We start from the raw sequence: 16,774 nt of genomic DNA, 5'->3' as shown, positions 1-16,774 counted from the left end.
ACTCTCTTTAGAAGAGATTATTCAATTACTTGGGACAACATTTCCATCTAAGCCATGGCTCGTTCTCACAGTTCCTGGCGCCACAGGACTGTGGTACTGGGAAGGGTTTTTTGCTGACATGCTTTGGCGGTAGAACAGCTAGTGAGGTGATTGGTTGGTCACCATTCACATTATATATGTACATACACACACACATATATGTGTGTGCATAATTATGCAGATTTATACATATTTATGTGTCGTCTCTTTGTGCATAAAATATGTAGGAAAGTGTTAGCTCACTTCACCCCACATGAAATATTTAAATTAATAAGCTCACTTCTGCAAGATGCACAGCATGCCCTAATATGTTGCAAACTGTCCTCACTGTCACCTAACGGGACATAAAAATTAGAAGCAATCCCCAGAAGACGACTCTGGATGAAATGCTCCAAAGTTGCAGCAGAGGCTGAATCCCAGTTTCAAAACTGAAAGCCAGCTAATTTTATGCTCCTATAAGCCTAAAATATTCTTCAAAATGTGACTTTGTTTCCTAAGTCATTCCAGCTATTTAAAGAATGTGACTTTCCAGGTTTTACAGCCCTGAGTTCATCATTTGCTGAAAGTTTCTTTCTCTGAAAGAGACAAACTATTTCACTGCACATCCTTTGTGAGAGCACTCATGAAAGAAAAGCTTTCAATAGTTGTGCTTCATGGCATACTTTCCTACTTAAATTGACTTGCAGACAGATATAAATCCAATTTCAAAAAGTTTGGTGTTACAGCTTGGGTGGGTTGGATGGATAACTAATGCTTATCCATATGTCCTGAATATGTAAGCTTTGGCTCAAAATCTCATGAGGATAGTTCTCCTGCTTCCAGTTGGGCTGGATTTACTAGCCTATTTTTTTCTTCCAGAAACACACCCTTAGCATTGACTGCCAGAAGCTACATCTGGTACTATCCTACTTTTTGAGCACTTTGCTTTAAAATTAGGGGGAGGGAATAGCCAAATATTTTAGGACTTGCTAAATGGTTTTATTCTAGAAATGCACATGCCCATGCATACCATGCAATGTATGCAAGACAGATATCATCCATCTAGTAAAATATTACTGGACCCCCTCAAACCTGATATCTCTATATTGCCTGACAGAATAAAACCAGCAATGATATATTTTTAACCCTCTAAGATGGTATTTAAAATTTTACCTTCAAGCTTTACAGCAAATTCAGTAGAAATGAGAGTGAAATACTGCAGTCACATTTGGTTTGGGAATGCTTTAAAGGCTGCTTCTCAATATTTTTGATTTTTGCAACATTTCACTGTAAAAATGAAATTCAGAAAGTTTTAACCAATTGCAGCAGTTTATTGCTCAAACTTAGAAGCTATTTTCTCTTCTTCTAGAAGGTAGGGAAGAAGCACAGGTGGGTTAGGTGCTATAGGCCATCCTCATCATAGCGGGGACTTTCATCTGATGGGCAGGAGGTCTCAAAATCCCAGGCTTATTTTCCTGCTAGCCAAGAGGAGAACTGGGGTGAAGAGACCAGTGGGCCTTCTTCAGTTTTTTTAATGCCTTCAGTGGGAATAGTACGGGAGTGGGTGCCTTACCTAGGGAGGCAGGTGAAGGGTAGGAGGAGGTGAATTGACACCTCTCGGTATGCCAGAGAGTCCCCAGCCCTGCTGAGCTCTGGCCAGTGCCAGGGAAAAGCCATCTTGTGCTGTGGCTGGATACTGACCCACTGCAAAGCAGAGGCTCCCTGCTCCCATCAAACTAAACAGTAAGAAAAATAGGGATGTGACAAGAGAGGGAGTAAGCACAGTAATTCAGTTCCCCATCTCCCATCCCACAGAGTATAAATACTGGTTTGATGCTCGATGGAGCAGACTTACAGAGGAGCAGAAAGAAAAATATGCAGCTGCAGCACCCGTATTCCTCTCCTGCTGGCTCCATGTCTTCTCTTCGCAGGGCTGGGCACAACCCGAGGAGACATGACATGAACCGCTCAATTTTGCGCTCTACGATCTGCTATTAATGAAGAATATTTTCAGGACATTTGTATTAGAGGAGTAGCATTACACCGTACTAATGTTAGTTACACCCCTGGCTATCCGAGTTAAAAAGCCAAACTCAAACAAACCCAACTTTGTTTCCCAGATGGGTCCACGAGATCAGCATTTCGTCAGCTGTGGTGGACCCCAGGCTGCACTTGAGAGTAAGGTTAGGCAGTGCCCACACGCCATCAGCTTGCGTGGCTGCAGACGCTCGAGTAGCAAAGGGGTGGTGACATCTTATGACCAGGATCCTTCTCTTTTGGTACTGGTATTACCCAAAACAAAAGTTGATCACTTGCATATTTGATGGGGGAACACTCCTAAACTCTTCTGTTTCTTTTCGATACTGCAGTCAAAAAAGTAATATGGATTTTGTTACGTTCAACATCTGGTCCAAAAATGTGCATTTCCACTAAGGAAAACACAAACCAGAAAAGGCAAGCCAAAACAAACACACACAAAATGTTACTATTGTTTTTACATATTTTATCCAGATAGGATTTTTAATATGTACAGAAACTGTATCTGATGTTATGCAGTTGGGTCTAGATATGGAACTTGAAAAAATGAATTTCTTTTCATGCGTATCATTTTGTTTTATTTCAGTCTTCGCAAGTCTTTTTCTACTTAACTGGCAGCGGACTACCCTCAAATTGCATTTTCAGTGTATGATTTATATAGGTATAAAAATATGTGGGATAAGAAAGCTTTGACATTATATTTCACAATTCATTTAACAAAGTAGCAGTAGTTAGAAAATTTTACTTGGCAAGATGATACTGGGGTGGGAGTGGGCCTGTATGTGGAAAAGGGACCTAAGGAATGTTCCTACGATTAGTCTGAGGCAGCACAGTCCAACGATGGGAATTTGCTTTGGGAGGTAGATCTTGCTGTAAACCATTCAAGATTAGATACGAGGCACTGACATATGACAAATGAAACTGCTGAGAGAGTGGGTCGTATGAGCTAATGATTTTCAATCTTTAATCAAGCATCTAGCTTGGCATAATGTATTAGATCTGAGTAAATAAGTACCTTTAAGGCTCAGGGTCAAAGCTTTGATGGGAATTTTGCTGAGGAATACTGAAGGGAGGGGACATTTAGGAAGAAAAACATTAGTTGCTCTTCATTCACAGCGAACAGGGTCAAATCCTGCCACTTTTGCCAGGTCCAGTGGCACCTTGCTGGCAAGTGGAAAGCTGCTCGAGATACCACGCAGCAAGGTGCGGCTTGCCATCTACTCGGTAAGCTGCAGAGCAGCAGCGGCAGGGCATCTGTGGGGACCTCCGCGTGGCACCTCATGGGGCTTTACAGACATACCTCTGGGAAAGCTGGAGTGTGCTGGCTTGTCAGCAAAGAGGAACGCTCTGCAGCATCTGGGTGGAAAGGGAAAAAAAATCTTGCTTAGAATCTGCTTAGTTTGGGCCTTGTATTCCCTGACCTCCAAGTTTTTGGGCACAATTCTATACCCACAGCTGACTGTGGGCACACAAATTATAGCATTCAGGAATTTAACTACCTGATGATTGGGCCTGCGCTCAGTGTTGTAACCCCAAGCATTCCACATTCATGAGAGAAGCCTCCAAAAAAATAAAAAAACCTGCGAGATTGGCTTCAGGATCATGAATTAATACTTTTTGAAACTTCTGCTTTTTTGAGCCTGCGTGGCTTGCATTTGCAAGTTCTTCCACCATCATAAACAGTGGGAACCTTTGAAAAAATACAGCAGTGAAAACAGACTTCTGTACAGAAAAATGACTCACGAAACTGGATCGTCAGAAAGACAACAACAAAAAAAAGAAATCAAGACTTAGGATAAAGTTGCTGGAGATTGTACTACAGAGGGTGCCAAGCAGTGCTGTATATAAATGGCAGCATCTCAACCAACTGCACACACACATCCATATATAAACGTACATACACAAAGGTACCACCTAGGACACCAGCATGGGTGATATCTTTGTTCCTTCAGGAACAACGACACTTTCTGTTGTAGCAGGGAAGCACATCAGTGACAGAGATGGAGGCTCCTTAGAACAGCGTCCAGAGCGTCAAGCCCACACAAGAATAAGGAGCCTCACAAGCTTCACCTCCTCCCACTCTGAGCGAGTTACTGACTTGACCTTTTCAACCAAAATCCAGACATCAGAAACACGTGCAGAACCTGACAAAATGCGTACTAAACCACAAGCCTGCTCTTCACCAAGGCTTGCTACTTAGGGAGAAGGGGAGCAGATCCATCCCATTAGTAATGCCTTCCTGGAAGTCCTTAGATCCTATAGTGCTTTGTGGTGAAGGTTGCCTCCATCCACCTTTTGTCACGGATTTTGCTGCAGTGTTTTTGGCTGCAACTGTATGTTGATCAGTGGTTGAAAGAGAGAGCTGTAGAAACAGGATAGTTTAAAAAAAAAAAGTATTTCAGCAATACCAAGCAAAACTTATAAACAATTTATGTGTATATATATGTGTGTATATATACATATGTTTATGTGTATATATACATGCACATCTAAATATCGATGGATTATTTTAACCCAGATTTGTGTAACAGGATTGGAATCTTGTTTGGGGGTCTTTGAAAAAAGTCACATCCTTCTGTACAGGCATGAGGTAGAGACAGAGGAATCCTGAAAGACCCTGGAGTATTTCATAAGCCATCCCTCTACTCACTGCTACTGAAATGCAGCCACCACAGCAGAAGGCATCAAATTTTCCAGCTTCTTTTTTTTTTCTGTAGGGAAGACAGGAAGATGATACCGTTTGTTGGAGAGCAGTGGCCTTTCCAGTGTCCACAAAAAGCAGCTCATCATAGCCTTGCTGATTTTCTTTTTAGAGTAATTGCAGCGATAGTAGCTTTTCCCTAATCTAGTAAACCTTCCTGGAAATCACCTTTTCTGCCTCTGAAAGACTAACTTGACCTTGACCTGGGAAAAGCCTGTGGTTCCAGAAGGTCTAAGGTATTTCTGAATAGGATGCTCAGCTATCTTGTACTTGCTACTGTATGTTGGCAAGGGCGAATCAAAACTAAATATTCTCTTCAATATTGAAACCCCAGAAATTTGGGAAAAAACAAAACATACAATTTAAGTGAAACTCAAACAACTCAGGAGGGTGCCCTCTATTTGCAGGGATAACCAGTTCTGTATAGCTTTTATTTTAAGGCCAGTTTCTTAAGCAGTAAGCATTTTTTACTTCCCTTCTACTTCATTACGCCATTGTACTCAGATTTCGGCCCTTTTATCCTCTGCCCATTTCAGTCATGTTCTGGGATCTGCAACGAAACCACTACAGGAGATGGTCTGCAGCATCCGTAATGCTTTAAGACAAGCTCAGTAGCTCATATTTCTTTGTTAGCATCCCATTGCAAAGGGGAAAGATCAGTTTGCTTTGTTCTTAGGTCTTGATTTTCATAAGCTAATGATGACTGTGGGTGTAATTGTGGCCAGGCTTAAGTGGTAGCGCGAGGGCAGAAAAACAGAGAGGCGCTTCCGTGAGGCCGGTTTCCCCTCCGCCGCACACATGGAGCAGGCGGGCATCTGCTTGCCTTCCCCCAGGCATGCGGCCCTGCCTGGGGACGGAGGGATGTGCCCGCCGTGGCATGGCTTGGCTGCGGCGGCGGTGGGAGGTCGAGAGTGGAGCCTGAGCCCAAGCGCCCGCCAGTCTGGGTCCCTTATAGGGACCATCTGATGCTGGATTGACCTCCTCCAGGTTAACCTCCTCTAGCAATAGCAATAATAAGTACTCTCACTTCTCTTTGGCTCACCGCTTAGCAGGACCCTTCAGTGGATTGTGTTTCCTCTAATGCTGCGCAACTGTTGCCCTGGTGCAAAAAATGTATTTGTGGGTGAACATTTGCTTGATATTTGGGCTAGATACTGCAAGGAGTGCTGCTTTTAAAGAGGATGGAGTGCTCTGTGGAATAATTAATAGGTATGCTGGTATTACCACTGCCGGTATAGGCGAAATTCTTAATTATGCAGTGAACGTGAATGCCTATTCGGCCACACAGTATATATTGCTCTGTGATATTAAAGCTGGTCAAAATTTTTTAAACTTTCTTTGAACATCACTTAAAGCAATTAAGATTAAATATTCTGAAACTTAAACCATTTTTTTTTCTTCTGTTTTCAAAATGAAAATGGTTTGAAAAATTTTTTTTAAGTCACCGGAGTCCCATGAATTACTTTGGCTCTAAAGACACGTCTTCTGAAATTTAAGTAAATATTCTCCAATATTTGGAAACAGAATGCAGATGTTTCTAATAAAATGACAAAACGCTGTGTTTCCGATCAAGCGCCATGTAAAATAAAATGTGTTACAAGCATTCTGCTGGGAGGTGAGAAGATTTATGAGCATGCATTTGAAAAATTTCAACCCCAGTAAAGAATATTCATATGAACTAAACAGACTGAGATGTAGGCAAGCTTGCAATACCGTTTTCCTGCAGTAACAATATGCAAATGTCTGTACACATAGGTTCTCGAAGAGAGAATGAAATTGGAGTGCAAGTGCCACGGAGTTTCAGGTTCCTGTACAACTAAGACCTGCTGGACCACGCTTCCTAAATTCAGAGAGATTGGATATATTTTGAAAGAGAAATACAATGCTGCAGTGCAGGTGGAGGTGGTACGAGCCAGTAGACTAAGACAGCCAACCTTCCTGAAGATCAAGCAGATAAAGAGTTACCAGAAACCCATGGAAACGGATTTAGTGTATATCGAAAAGTCACCCAACTACTGTGAGGAAGATGCTTCCACAGGGAGCGTCGGTACCCAGGGACGACTCTGCAACCGTACCTCTCCCAATGCGGATGGGTGCGACATGATGTGCTGTGGAAGAGGGTACAACACACACCAGTACACCAAGGTGTGGCAATGTAATTGCAAATTCCACTGGTGCTGCTTTGTGAAGTGCAACACGTGTAGCGAGCGGACAGAGGTGTTCACCTGCAAATAATGGCATCACATTGCAAATGAACAGAACAAATCACCACGAGTGAAGAAAGTGGAGTACAACAAACGACGACAGCATCATTTTGCACATCTAATCTTCTTTGGGAAAAAAAACCCCAACCAACACCACAACAACCAATCCCTCCCCACTACTTACACTTCTAAGGATGGTGCATTTTGGCTGGCTGGCTGTTGTAACTGCTTTGGAAACAAGGGCAACAGGATTAAGGTGATGTTGACAACCACATGATACTTTCTCTCTTTTTTTTTTTTTTTTTAAACTACAATCTGGGTGTTGTAGAGTTCTCCTAGTAAGTGTTTTAAGTTATACATATCAGAGAAGCTGATTGCATTGCAGCTCCCATGAAATTTAAAAGAAAAAGACACTTTCTCCTATTTTACAACAACAAAACCACCGAGCCCTGTGCAAATAAAGACTTTTTTTTAAGGAAATGAAATCTTCACTGACTAGAACACAGCAGTCTTGCTGCAAAAAACTAAATTTCTAAGAAAGCAGGTAGAGAGAAAACAACTGGTAGGGAGACAAAATCTATGGCGGAAATACTCCACTATCAGTTTGGAAAAAAATAACGTTCACAAAATTACATCAGCTGCCAGTGACACTGGAACTCTTTGAATGAACATTAAAAATAATTATTTATGTTTTTAATAGTATCAAAAAATTCTAAGCACTAACGGGTAGCTATGTCTTAATTCTGTACTAAATGTAAACTTATTGGAACTCTGACTTTATGATTTTTGTATTTGGTTCTCCCTAAGTTCTTCAATGCTACTGATCTGTTGTCACTCCACTATTAGAGAGTTCAATTACTGTAGGCCTTAAGCAATTACCAGAACTGAGCAAAAAGATCACGCGAAACTGTGGTTACAAATGCTTGATAAAGACTTTTCCTGCTTGCCTCCTGAATAAGAATGACTCTTTTTAGACTCAGGCTTGAGGCGTGGAGCACCTGCCCTCAGCTCCTCGTAGGGAGTTTTAGGATACAAAGACATGCTTCGACAAATAAAGGTTTTGCTTTGCCGTCAAATGCACTGGCAGGATCTTCCAAGCATTGCATTTTGCCTTTAACGGTTGAAAGTTAATATTGCCAATAGTTTTAAATAATTTATGCTCAGTATGAACTGAGGAGTTAATAAAAATATGGTAACTGAGCTCTAGGTTGCTGCAACCTGTGAGCTGTGGTGGCTTCACAAGTGTAAGAAAGCTAAAATTTGGGTTAGTCTGTGTTGTTGTTATTCTAAGGTTGGCAATAATGTACCCCCTGGTAAATAGATGAATGTCAAGAAAGAAGCTGACTTTTTACACCAGCACTCAATTATAATTCACACACCTTTTCCCTATGAGAGTTTTTAAAAAAAATCCTCAGATATTTTACTACTGTAAAACCTAGTGTTTTTAACCCCAAGAGCCAGATATGCCCATTTACAACACAGCACATTTAATCATGAAAATGTTTGCTTGTAGCAAGGGTCCCTACCTGATTTTCTGAAAACTTGGATTAAAAATTTCCTAACAACGTCTGCATATCTGCATTTCTAGCTTTTGTTTCATTTTATTACTTTTATTGAGGGGCTGCACAGCCTTGAGCCCTCCCCAGCTGACATGGGAGCACTTGTCACACTACATGGTGCTCTTGGGGCAAGGGGCTGGCGGAGCTACCGCTCTGCCAGCTCCCGTGCTGGATACGTGAATGAGCCAGGATTACCTCCGTATTTTATGGACCTGTATTATCAAAAGTCACTCATCACCTGGGGACCTTCGTTTGAACACTCATGAGGACCTGCCTTCTGACCCCAAGCACTTACCCTCTGAAAATCAGAACCCTTTGATGAGTCTCCCACGGAGCAATCCAAAATTGAAGAGCTCATTTTTTTTTGTTGTTGCTGTTGGTTTCTAAATACCAGCCTTGGTGTGAATGAGTGCAACTCCACAGAAGTCAACAGGGGCCCCCCAAAATGCTAGAGTCGCTCCATATAATTTAAAGTCCTTTTGATTCATGGGTATTGTTGTTGAATAATAGTGATATACTGTACTTTCACTACATTCTTGACAGGAAGCAAATAAAGCTCCCAAGCACAGTAATGCACAGTCTTATGGTACTAGATACTGTAAATATATTAGAATAGTATTTGTTAAGTACAATTGAGGAATCCAATTAAGTTATATTATTGTATATCGTTTAAATGTCTATAGAGTATTTTAAATTATTGTGAACTACACTGCATTAAAAAAGAAAAAAAAAGGTTATATATTATAACACCAACCACTCTGAAAAGTGGACCAAAGTGACACTTTCTCTTTTTTTTTGCATACCCCTATTTCAAATAGCTCTGTCAGCTACTGTAACACCATTGTAACAGTCCTACGATTGGATTAGCTGTCTAGAATACAACATTTCAGAGCATCCTATAAAAGCTTTGCTCATGTAGGGGTGCAGCATTAAGAAAGGTACTGTATGGCACAAAGCAGGGGCTGACCACAAAAATGCATGAACTTTGAACTATGTCCCAAGAAAAAGCAGTTTTGGTCAGAAAACACCACTACCACTAAAGTACTGAAATGTCCCCCCAAAATGGCGACCTTTTAATGAAGGTGTCTATGAACAGAAGTGGGTTACACACAACTTTCATTTTAAAAAATGTAGTCTGATGTCAAAGAACTGTGACAATAGAGGTTTGAATGCGACCAGCAACACAACGTGGTTTAACCATACCTTAGCCATGCTAAAACTCAAAATACTGTATGTTATTAAAGAATTTAAAAGCAAAGATCAATTTGTTTACTACGTTAATGTTTTATGGCAAGCAGAAAGCAAAAGATGAAATGTATTTCCATTAAAACTTAATTTTTTCCCCTTCTAGTTCCCTTTCTTTTTGTTTGTTATTTATTTAGAAAAAAGAAAGAGGGCAACAAGGCCTTATGGGAAGGCCATTTGTGTACAGGCTTCTCTGGATGAGAAATGATAGGCAGATTCCAAGTCCAAAGCAGTTTTTGTGTTTTGTGAGAAACAGTAACGAACATGCCTGTGTTTGGTATCAAAGTCCAAAGTCATCCATCTACAGCAGTGGTACAGAGAAACTGGCACTAGCACGAACCTTGCTACTGCGAGAGACTTTGGGTGGCTCAAATGAGGAGGAGATAAATGTTTTGTGATAGAAATGTAGCATCAGACTCCAAACCGGTTCTTGACCATGAAGCTCACGTAACAGATTAGCAAAGAAAGAGGAATAAGAGGTGTAAAGCAAAGGCTTGAAGGCCCTGACTTCAGCACTTGCACATGCTCCAGCTTATCCAAGCAAGTCATGGACACATCTGAAAACCTAGCTGAATCTGGACATAAAAGATTTTACAGCATTTACCTTGGTCAGAATAGTAGCAACCTCCTTGATACTGAGAATAGTGTTTTCCGATATGAAATGTAAAGAAAACGCACAACCTTTGTTGTATTTGCCCCTTGGGGAAGATATCCAGCTATAGATAAAGGTATAGCCAAATTCCACATGAACCAAGTCCAAAACAACTTCATTAAAATGAACTGAGTTGCCCTGGGTTTATAGCAGTATAAGCATGCACAGCATTTTACCCACAGATGCCAAAGAAAACACTGCACCTTCTTTCTAATTACATCATGGGAAACTTGTTAATAGAGCTGCAGGAAGTTTTTATAGCAAACGGTAATACTACATTCTTTTCTATGATGACATCTGGAAAGTAGATGAAACTCATCAAAAGGTTTGCAAATCTTTTAACAAATCTAAAGCATGTTGCAAGTAGGTCACTTAAAGTTTCAAACATATTTCCATGGATTTCTTTCTTAGTTTAAGGTTAAAACTCAAAAGTGATACTGAATGTAACAAATCAAGACCGCCCCTTATACCAGCTTTCCCATGCAAATAACTCAATATGCCTTTCACTATTGAAGGCACTATTGGCATTCAACAGAAAATGCTTTCTATAATGCTAGAGATAATTTGCATTCATAGCAATTTTCATAACTGGACAGAATGACTGCACGTTTCCTTTCCAGTTCTTCAGACCTTTTGTTGCAATGACAGTTCCCACAGTGAAGGTGGTACTGTAAGTGGTACAGTAAAGACCCAACATTCTTCTCTCCAAGTGATGGCCGCAAGGACATGTGGGATACACACAACTAAAACTATGTCTAAGGGAAAAGAACGTCAAAGTTGGAAAGGCAGGGGAAGTTGTACGCAATTCCAGTTTGTGATACTGACATTGTAAGAAACCTCCTGCAGGCAAAACAAACCGCATTGTAGGCTGAACTTCACCCACAAACTTTTTTCCCCTTGAATCCAAAGTCCCCGTCTGCATCTCTGCACATTCAGACTGTTTCTCTGGAGAACAAGCACGCCCAAAGGCTGGCAAGTATTTTCCTTTTGGTGTTTTAGCTGCTATTAAGAAATTGTAGGGGATCATTTTCTGAGAAGGGAGATGAAGTTGCAAATTTAAAATTTGCATCTCATTTTTTAAATGAAGATCTAGGATTTTTTTTCCCTGCACATTCCTGCAGTACAGATATATGTGCTTTAAAAAGCTTGTTTGATGAAGAATAAGGAGGGCAGTTTTCACATAATACATGGTTGCTGTTTGTAATGTGTCCCACAGAGCGCTGAGGCAGAGGGAATAATACTGCTGTAAATTAAAAATCTTCAGTCGTGCTGTTTTTACTGAAAGCAATACACTAAATATTACCTGTTTGGAGACCTAGCGTGATTCTATTCTACAGGATGGTCCTTTCCATAAGTTGGTACTATGGAAAGCCAAAAAAATGGGAATAATAAAGTTTACTTTTGGTTCCAGGTCCTCTTATTCTGTAAACAGACCATAAGACCAATGAGGGACCAGCTTAATGACATTTAAACTTGTGCATAGGTATTAAAAACGATTAAGATATTTGTTTTATAGGCGATCCCAAACAAATGTCACCACACCAGACAGTGGAAATGTTTGCATCGAAAGCCAGCTGTATGATTAGCCTCTGCCTTCATTTGCCCAGCAATTTAGGGGAAAACCAGCATTTTAGATCCCATACAGCTAAAAGGAATTCCCAAGGAGATTACAAGATTTTGATCTTATTGTTTAATTCCTGTGGCTGAGAATGAAAAGGAGCATTCCCTCAATCTTTGGGTAAAGGGAAACCCGAAGGCATTTTGAAGACTATTCACACCACTCAACTTAAAAGACTAAAAGACAGGCTAAGTGAGCTGACAGCCTCTCTGGACTCTCTCCACAATAGAGAGAGCGAACTTGCTCCGGGGGAGGTGTTACATGGACCCTCTCCTTCTTCTCAACCAGAGAGAAACCCCAGGGAGACGCGCTGGATAATTTATCTGCTGAAATTAAGCACCAAAAATTGTGTCGTGTGAATGAACTCCCATTTCCCCTCTACTGTTTGCCTCAGCTGCTCTTGGGCACTAATTATATTTTCCTTAGGTTTTTTTTAAACTGCAAGCTTTATTATTTTACATGTTGTGGAATAGATACTCTATTATGTCAGTGAAATTGGCTTTGCTTTTCCTTTTTACTGCCACCCTGTTCTCGTCTCTTCCAACCAATCTCCAGCTCCTGATTTTATGCATGAACTGTTTCCCCGCAGAAATGATTTCAAAGAGAATTGTAGAAGCCGGGCTATTATCCAGTGATTTGATGAAGCAGTTTCCTACAAAGCGGCTTATTTATGATTTTGACTTCCTCTTAGGATTTGCGCTGTGCAGAGAACTTTAATCCACGGGGTGAAGGTTTAATAGTATTATGATACTGGTGGTGAAGGATCCTAACAGGTATGCATTGCAGCTCTCCTGGTTATTTCATCAAAGCGCATCCAGGCTGCTGTTCTTGAGCACATCAGGCTACGCCAAAAGGCTCTCGCAGCGGCTGCATCCCAATTACCTGCATGGATTGCACCCTGCCTTGAAGCCGAGTTCAGCCTGCAGGTTAGGCTTGTTAAAAAGGCATTAACAGTCGTGTATTCTCAGTAATGCTAGCCATCACACAGGATACGGTTACTTGTCTCAACACCTTTCTGGGTAAGTACTATATCTTTTAAAGACAAAGAAATATACACATAGCTACTTAAAAAAACATTGACCTACCCAGAGAGAGGAAAAAAGGCACTTCTCAAATTGCATTGTATATCCCAAATAAAAAGCCTGATATGCACACACATCATACACGTATTTCCACACACACACATACAAATATATGTAAATATAGTAAAATATATAAATATATGTGTGTGCGTATTTGAAAAATACACACTGCAGATATTCAGAGCAATTTCTCTAAGATCCTTCCTCAATTTTCCCCTTTTCAAGGGGAGTGGATTTTGTGGCCTCTTACTGAAATACAGGGATACAAATTTTCCACATTTCCTTCCAGATGCACTGTGCCATCAGCATCATAAGAACACCTGATAACACTTCTTTCTTTCATTTGTAGGTCTTTTTGTTTGTAGGTCTCAAAGAAAAGCAAAAAAGCTCTGATTTTGCAGTTGGAGAAAATGGAGATGTGTGAACACCCCCTTCCCCAGCCCCCCCCCCCCCCAGGAAGAGGAGGCAGCCTAATTTAGCTCTAAATCACTTGCCAAAGGCCCCAGCAAAAGTCAAGAGTCAGGGCTACAATTCAGATGTCCTGCTTTTCGGTCAGGGGCTCTAATTAAAAGCCCTGCCTGCCGCGGTTACTGCAATGCATGGGAGCATCAGTTGTGATGAATATACGTTTACTGGCAAGCACCTCACAACCTTTCTTCCTTATCTCTCTCTTTAAAAGATAAGCTACTTAATATTTGCCCCTGGCTGGTATCAACAAATGTGTCATGATATGCACTTACTTTGCACCCGTGTTAACCTTTTGAGCAGATGTAGGCACTTTCAGTCAGAAAATCATCACCGGTATGCTCTGTTAGTACATTTACAGTAATGAGTCAGACAAATGCTTTCTGTTTTTAAAAGGCTAGAAGCAATGCAGCAGGACAGGTTTGTCTGCCCACTGCATTTTGTTCCAGCAATTCTGGCACAGAACTTCATCTGGGATCAAATAGTCTTAGGAAGCTAACATGCCAAGCTTGAACAGTAGGCTAATGTAAATATATAATGGCGTGGGAAAAAGTCTTTTGTTTGTTAATATAAGGTGATACAGAATATCTGTTGTTCAGGACAAGGAACCAGAGAGTTGTTGGATTACGTTCGGCAATGCCCAGTCGTGTTTTTTCAGTGCATAGGTTGCTTTCCTCTCTGTGCATTTGTGTGTGTGTTTCTGTGCACGCATGCAGGGGGACTTGGGAAGCATTTAACTAAGTCAATGCACCGATAAACTTTTCATTTCATGGACACAAGGGGGGAAAAGAAAAGCATTTAGTGGGAATCTAAGCAAGAAATACCTGGAGATAGGTCGCAGCAGCACGGTAAGAAAATATGTGCTTTGGAAGTTTCAGCTGACTACCTAATCCAAACCACTCCTGGAGGAAGGAGAAGGAATGAGGAAGTCAGTTTGTGGTCACCAGCTTCTTTGCCTGTGATATCCAGTACATAATTATTACAGGGCTACAGTTCAGCCAGTTTTTGACAAATGAACTACCGAGAGTTTTCTCTGCATGTTTTCTATTCAAGTGTGTTTAGTCATAAATACTTGGTTCTAATGGCATTTTCTTAGTCAAACAGAGCCACTCCTAAGCATTAATAATACGTTTTATTCTTGGTATAAGCCTCTGAACAAGATTCTTTTATTCTGGTTGAAGGTCTCTTTACAGAAGTTGAATATCCTGGATTTTTTTCACCCACACTAATTCTGACTAATTATACCCCTAGCACTCTCCATCTCCAAACCCTTTGCAACAGTCCACATATTCTGTGCTGAAAGTTTCCATGAAATAGAATGTGATATCCAATAAAATTATCAAATTCATTTTATAAAAGGAAAAAGTAATAGCAAAAGGATACAGGCATCAGGCCAGAACATCAAATTTCCTTGTTCCCAACGACTTTACTCATTCTCAGCTTCTCTAGTCTTCAGGCTCATAAAACAGCAACTCCTGAGTGCACGTAATGCTCCCATTAGCTCATCTAGAGATATCACCATTTTAGAGGTATGTGTAAATACCAGCTTTCAGTCTCAAAGATCTGAAGTAGGAAGCAATGAGCCATAAACACTCCCCGGTAGTGCTACTGTATGATTTGACTGTATTTGCAAACTTAATATTAAAATGATAATGTATGGGTGGAAAATGTTTATTTTTAATCAGTGCATATTTTTCAAATCATATCACTTTTTAAAATGAGGGGCAGTACTCATTTTCATTCAACACATTTTTACAAGCAGATAACAAGAGGTCATACACCCCTTTGGCGATGGTTTCCTGTGGTGGAAATTAAGAATTAATGTCAGATGCCCTCTACTAGTATTTGAACCGTTTTTGTAGTCGTTGACTCTGTATGAGCAACTCATGTATATGTAAAACATTTAGTGAAACTACCAGCACTGACAATTTTTGTTTTCAGTTATTCCTGAAATTTTCTCCCCATCCCTAACTACCCACCAGCAAAGAGAACAAACAGGAATCAAATTTTTTAAAAACCAGCCAAATGGATGCTTTTCCGAGGACCTCTATTTGCTTTCCTTCAAAAACAGTACCCTCAGTTTTCTGATTAAAACCTTTTGCATTCAAGAGACGCCTCTTTTCCCTAGATAGGTTCACTTGAGCTTCTTTCTCCACTTCAGCTTTTTAGTTAGCTACACTCCCTCACAAGCTGATGCCTGTTCAAATGTCTCTACTCAAGCTGAGACGGATCCAAAAAGTACTTGTAGAGGGTGTTGGCCACAGTCCCGAAAGCCTTTCTGCTGGCACTTCAGAGCAGTGAAGTGTTTGCCTGCTCCCACTGTCTCCAGCTGGAAGAGGAGGGAACTGAGCTTACCCTTCAACCGTGGATGACTGCAAGGTAAGCCGCATCAGTTTAAGGAGCAATAAATCAAATTAGGCCCTGCTCAAGCTCCCGACTTGAAACTTGTCAAAGGTGACGGTTATCACCAAATTCAGCTCCGACTCTATGTCCAGCAGGGCTGGACTAGAAGATGCCATGACATAAATGAGAGGGTTTTCTAAGTCTGGCTTCAAAAGTGATTAAATCCCTCTGACTCTGACTTTTGAACACCTCATCCTAAATATCCCATTTCAGTTTTGAAAGTTTCGAAACACTTTTTGTTTAAAAGCTTTGTGTTTAGCAGAATTCCCATGTTTTACTACCTTTCAGTAATTCAGCTATTGAAAAAAATAGCTCTCAACAAGGCATTTTCAGGATTAATCTCAAAATGATAATGTAGCTTACACACTCAACAGAAGCACCAGAAAGAAAAAAGAATCATAAAAGCAGTCACATGAAGCTTAAAAAATTGAAACTACTGAAAAGATGGAGTCTGTGCAGAACAGTAATGTTAGCACAGATCCTACTCAGTATACGATTGCAGCAGTCATGAGGCTGGCAGGGTTGCACACATTCATCTGTCCTATAACAGGTGCACACACTTACCTTGGTTGGAAAAAAAACCCCCAAACCTGTGAGAGAACGTTTCAAAAATTTTTCTTTGGTGAAAAAAGAGAGGTTAATCAAGATCAAAATAAGGTAGAGTTGGGATGAATCTCTCAAATTGATCACAAAAATGTGACACTGGCAAGAAAGAAAACTTTTTACAGTAGGCTTCCTCAATGTCTTCATTTTTATTTAATTTTAATTATATATTTTAGTATATTTAAGC

At 40.6% G+C, this 16,774-nt stretch overlaps 1 protein-coding gene across 1 annotated transcript in view; it reads left to right on the top strand.

Annotated features, from left to right (window-relative positions):
- Positions 1–7,240, top strand: part of WNT7B (Wnt family member 7B) — a 41,028-nt gene extending 33,788 nt beyond the window's left edge. Inside the window, exon 4 of the mRNA XM_075507600.1 lies at positions 6,512–7,240. Coding sequence (XP_075363715.1) covers positions 6,512–6,991 — 480 coding nt within the window. The 3' untranslated portion in view covers positions 6,992–7,240. The remainder of the gene's footprint in view (positions 1–6,511) is intronic.
- The last annotated feature ends 9,534 nt before the right edge of the window (positions 7,241–16,774 follow it).

The sequence above is a fragment of the Mycteria americana genome, chromosome 1 (assembly GCF_035582795.1).
Source record: "Mycteria americana isolate JAX WOST 10 ecotype Jacksonville Zoo and Gardens chromosome 1, USCA_MyAme_1.0, whole genome shotgun sequence".
NCBI classification, from domain to species: Eukaryota; Metazoa; Chordata; class Aves; order Ciconiiformes; family Ciconiidae; genus Mycteria; species Mycteria americana.
The sequence above is the reverse complement of the archived record's forward strand: the minus strand, read 5'-3'. Positions and strand labels throughout refer to the sequence as shown.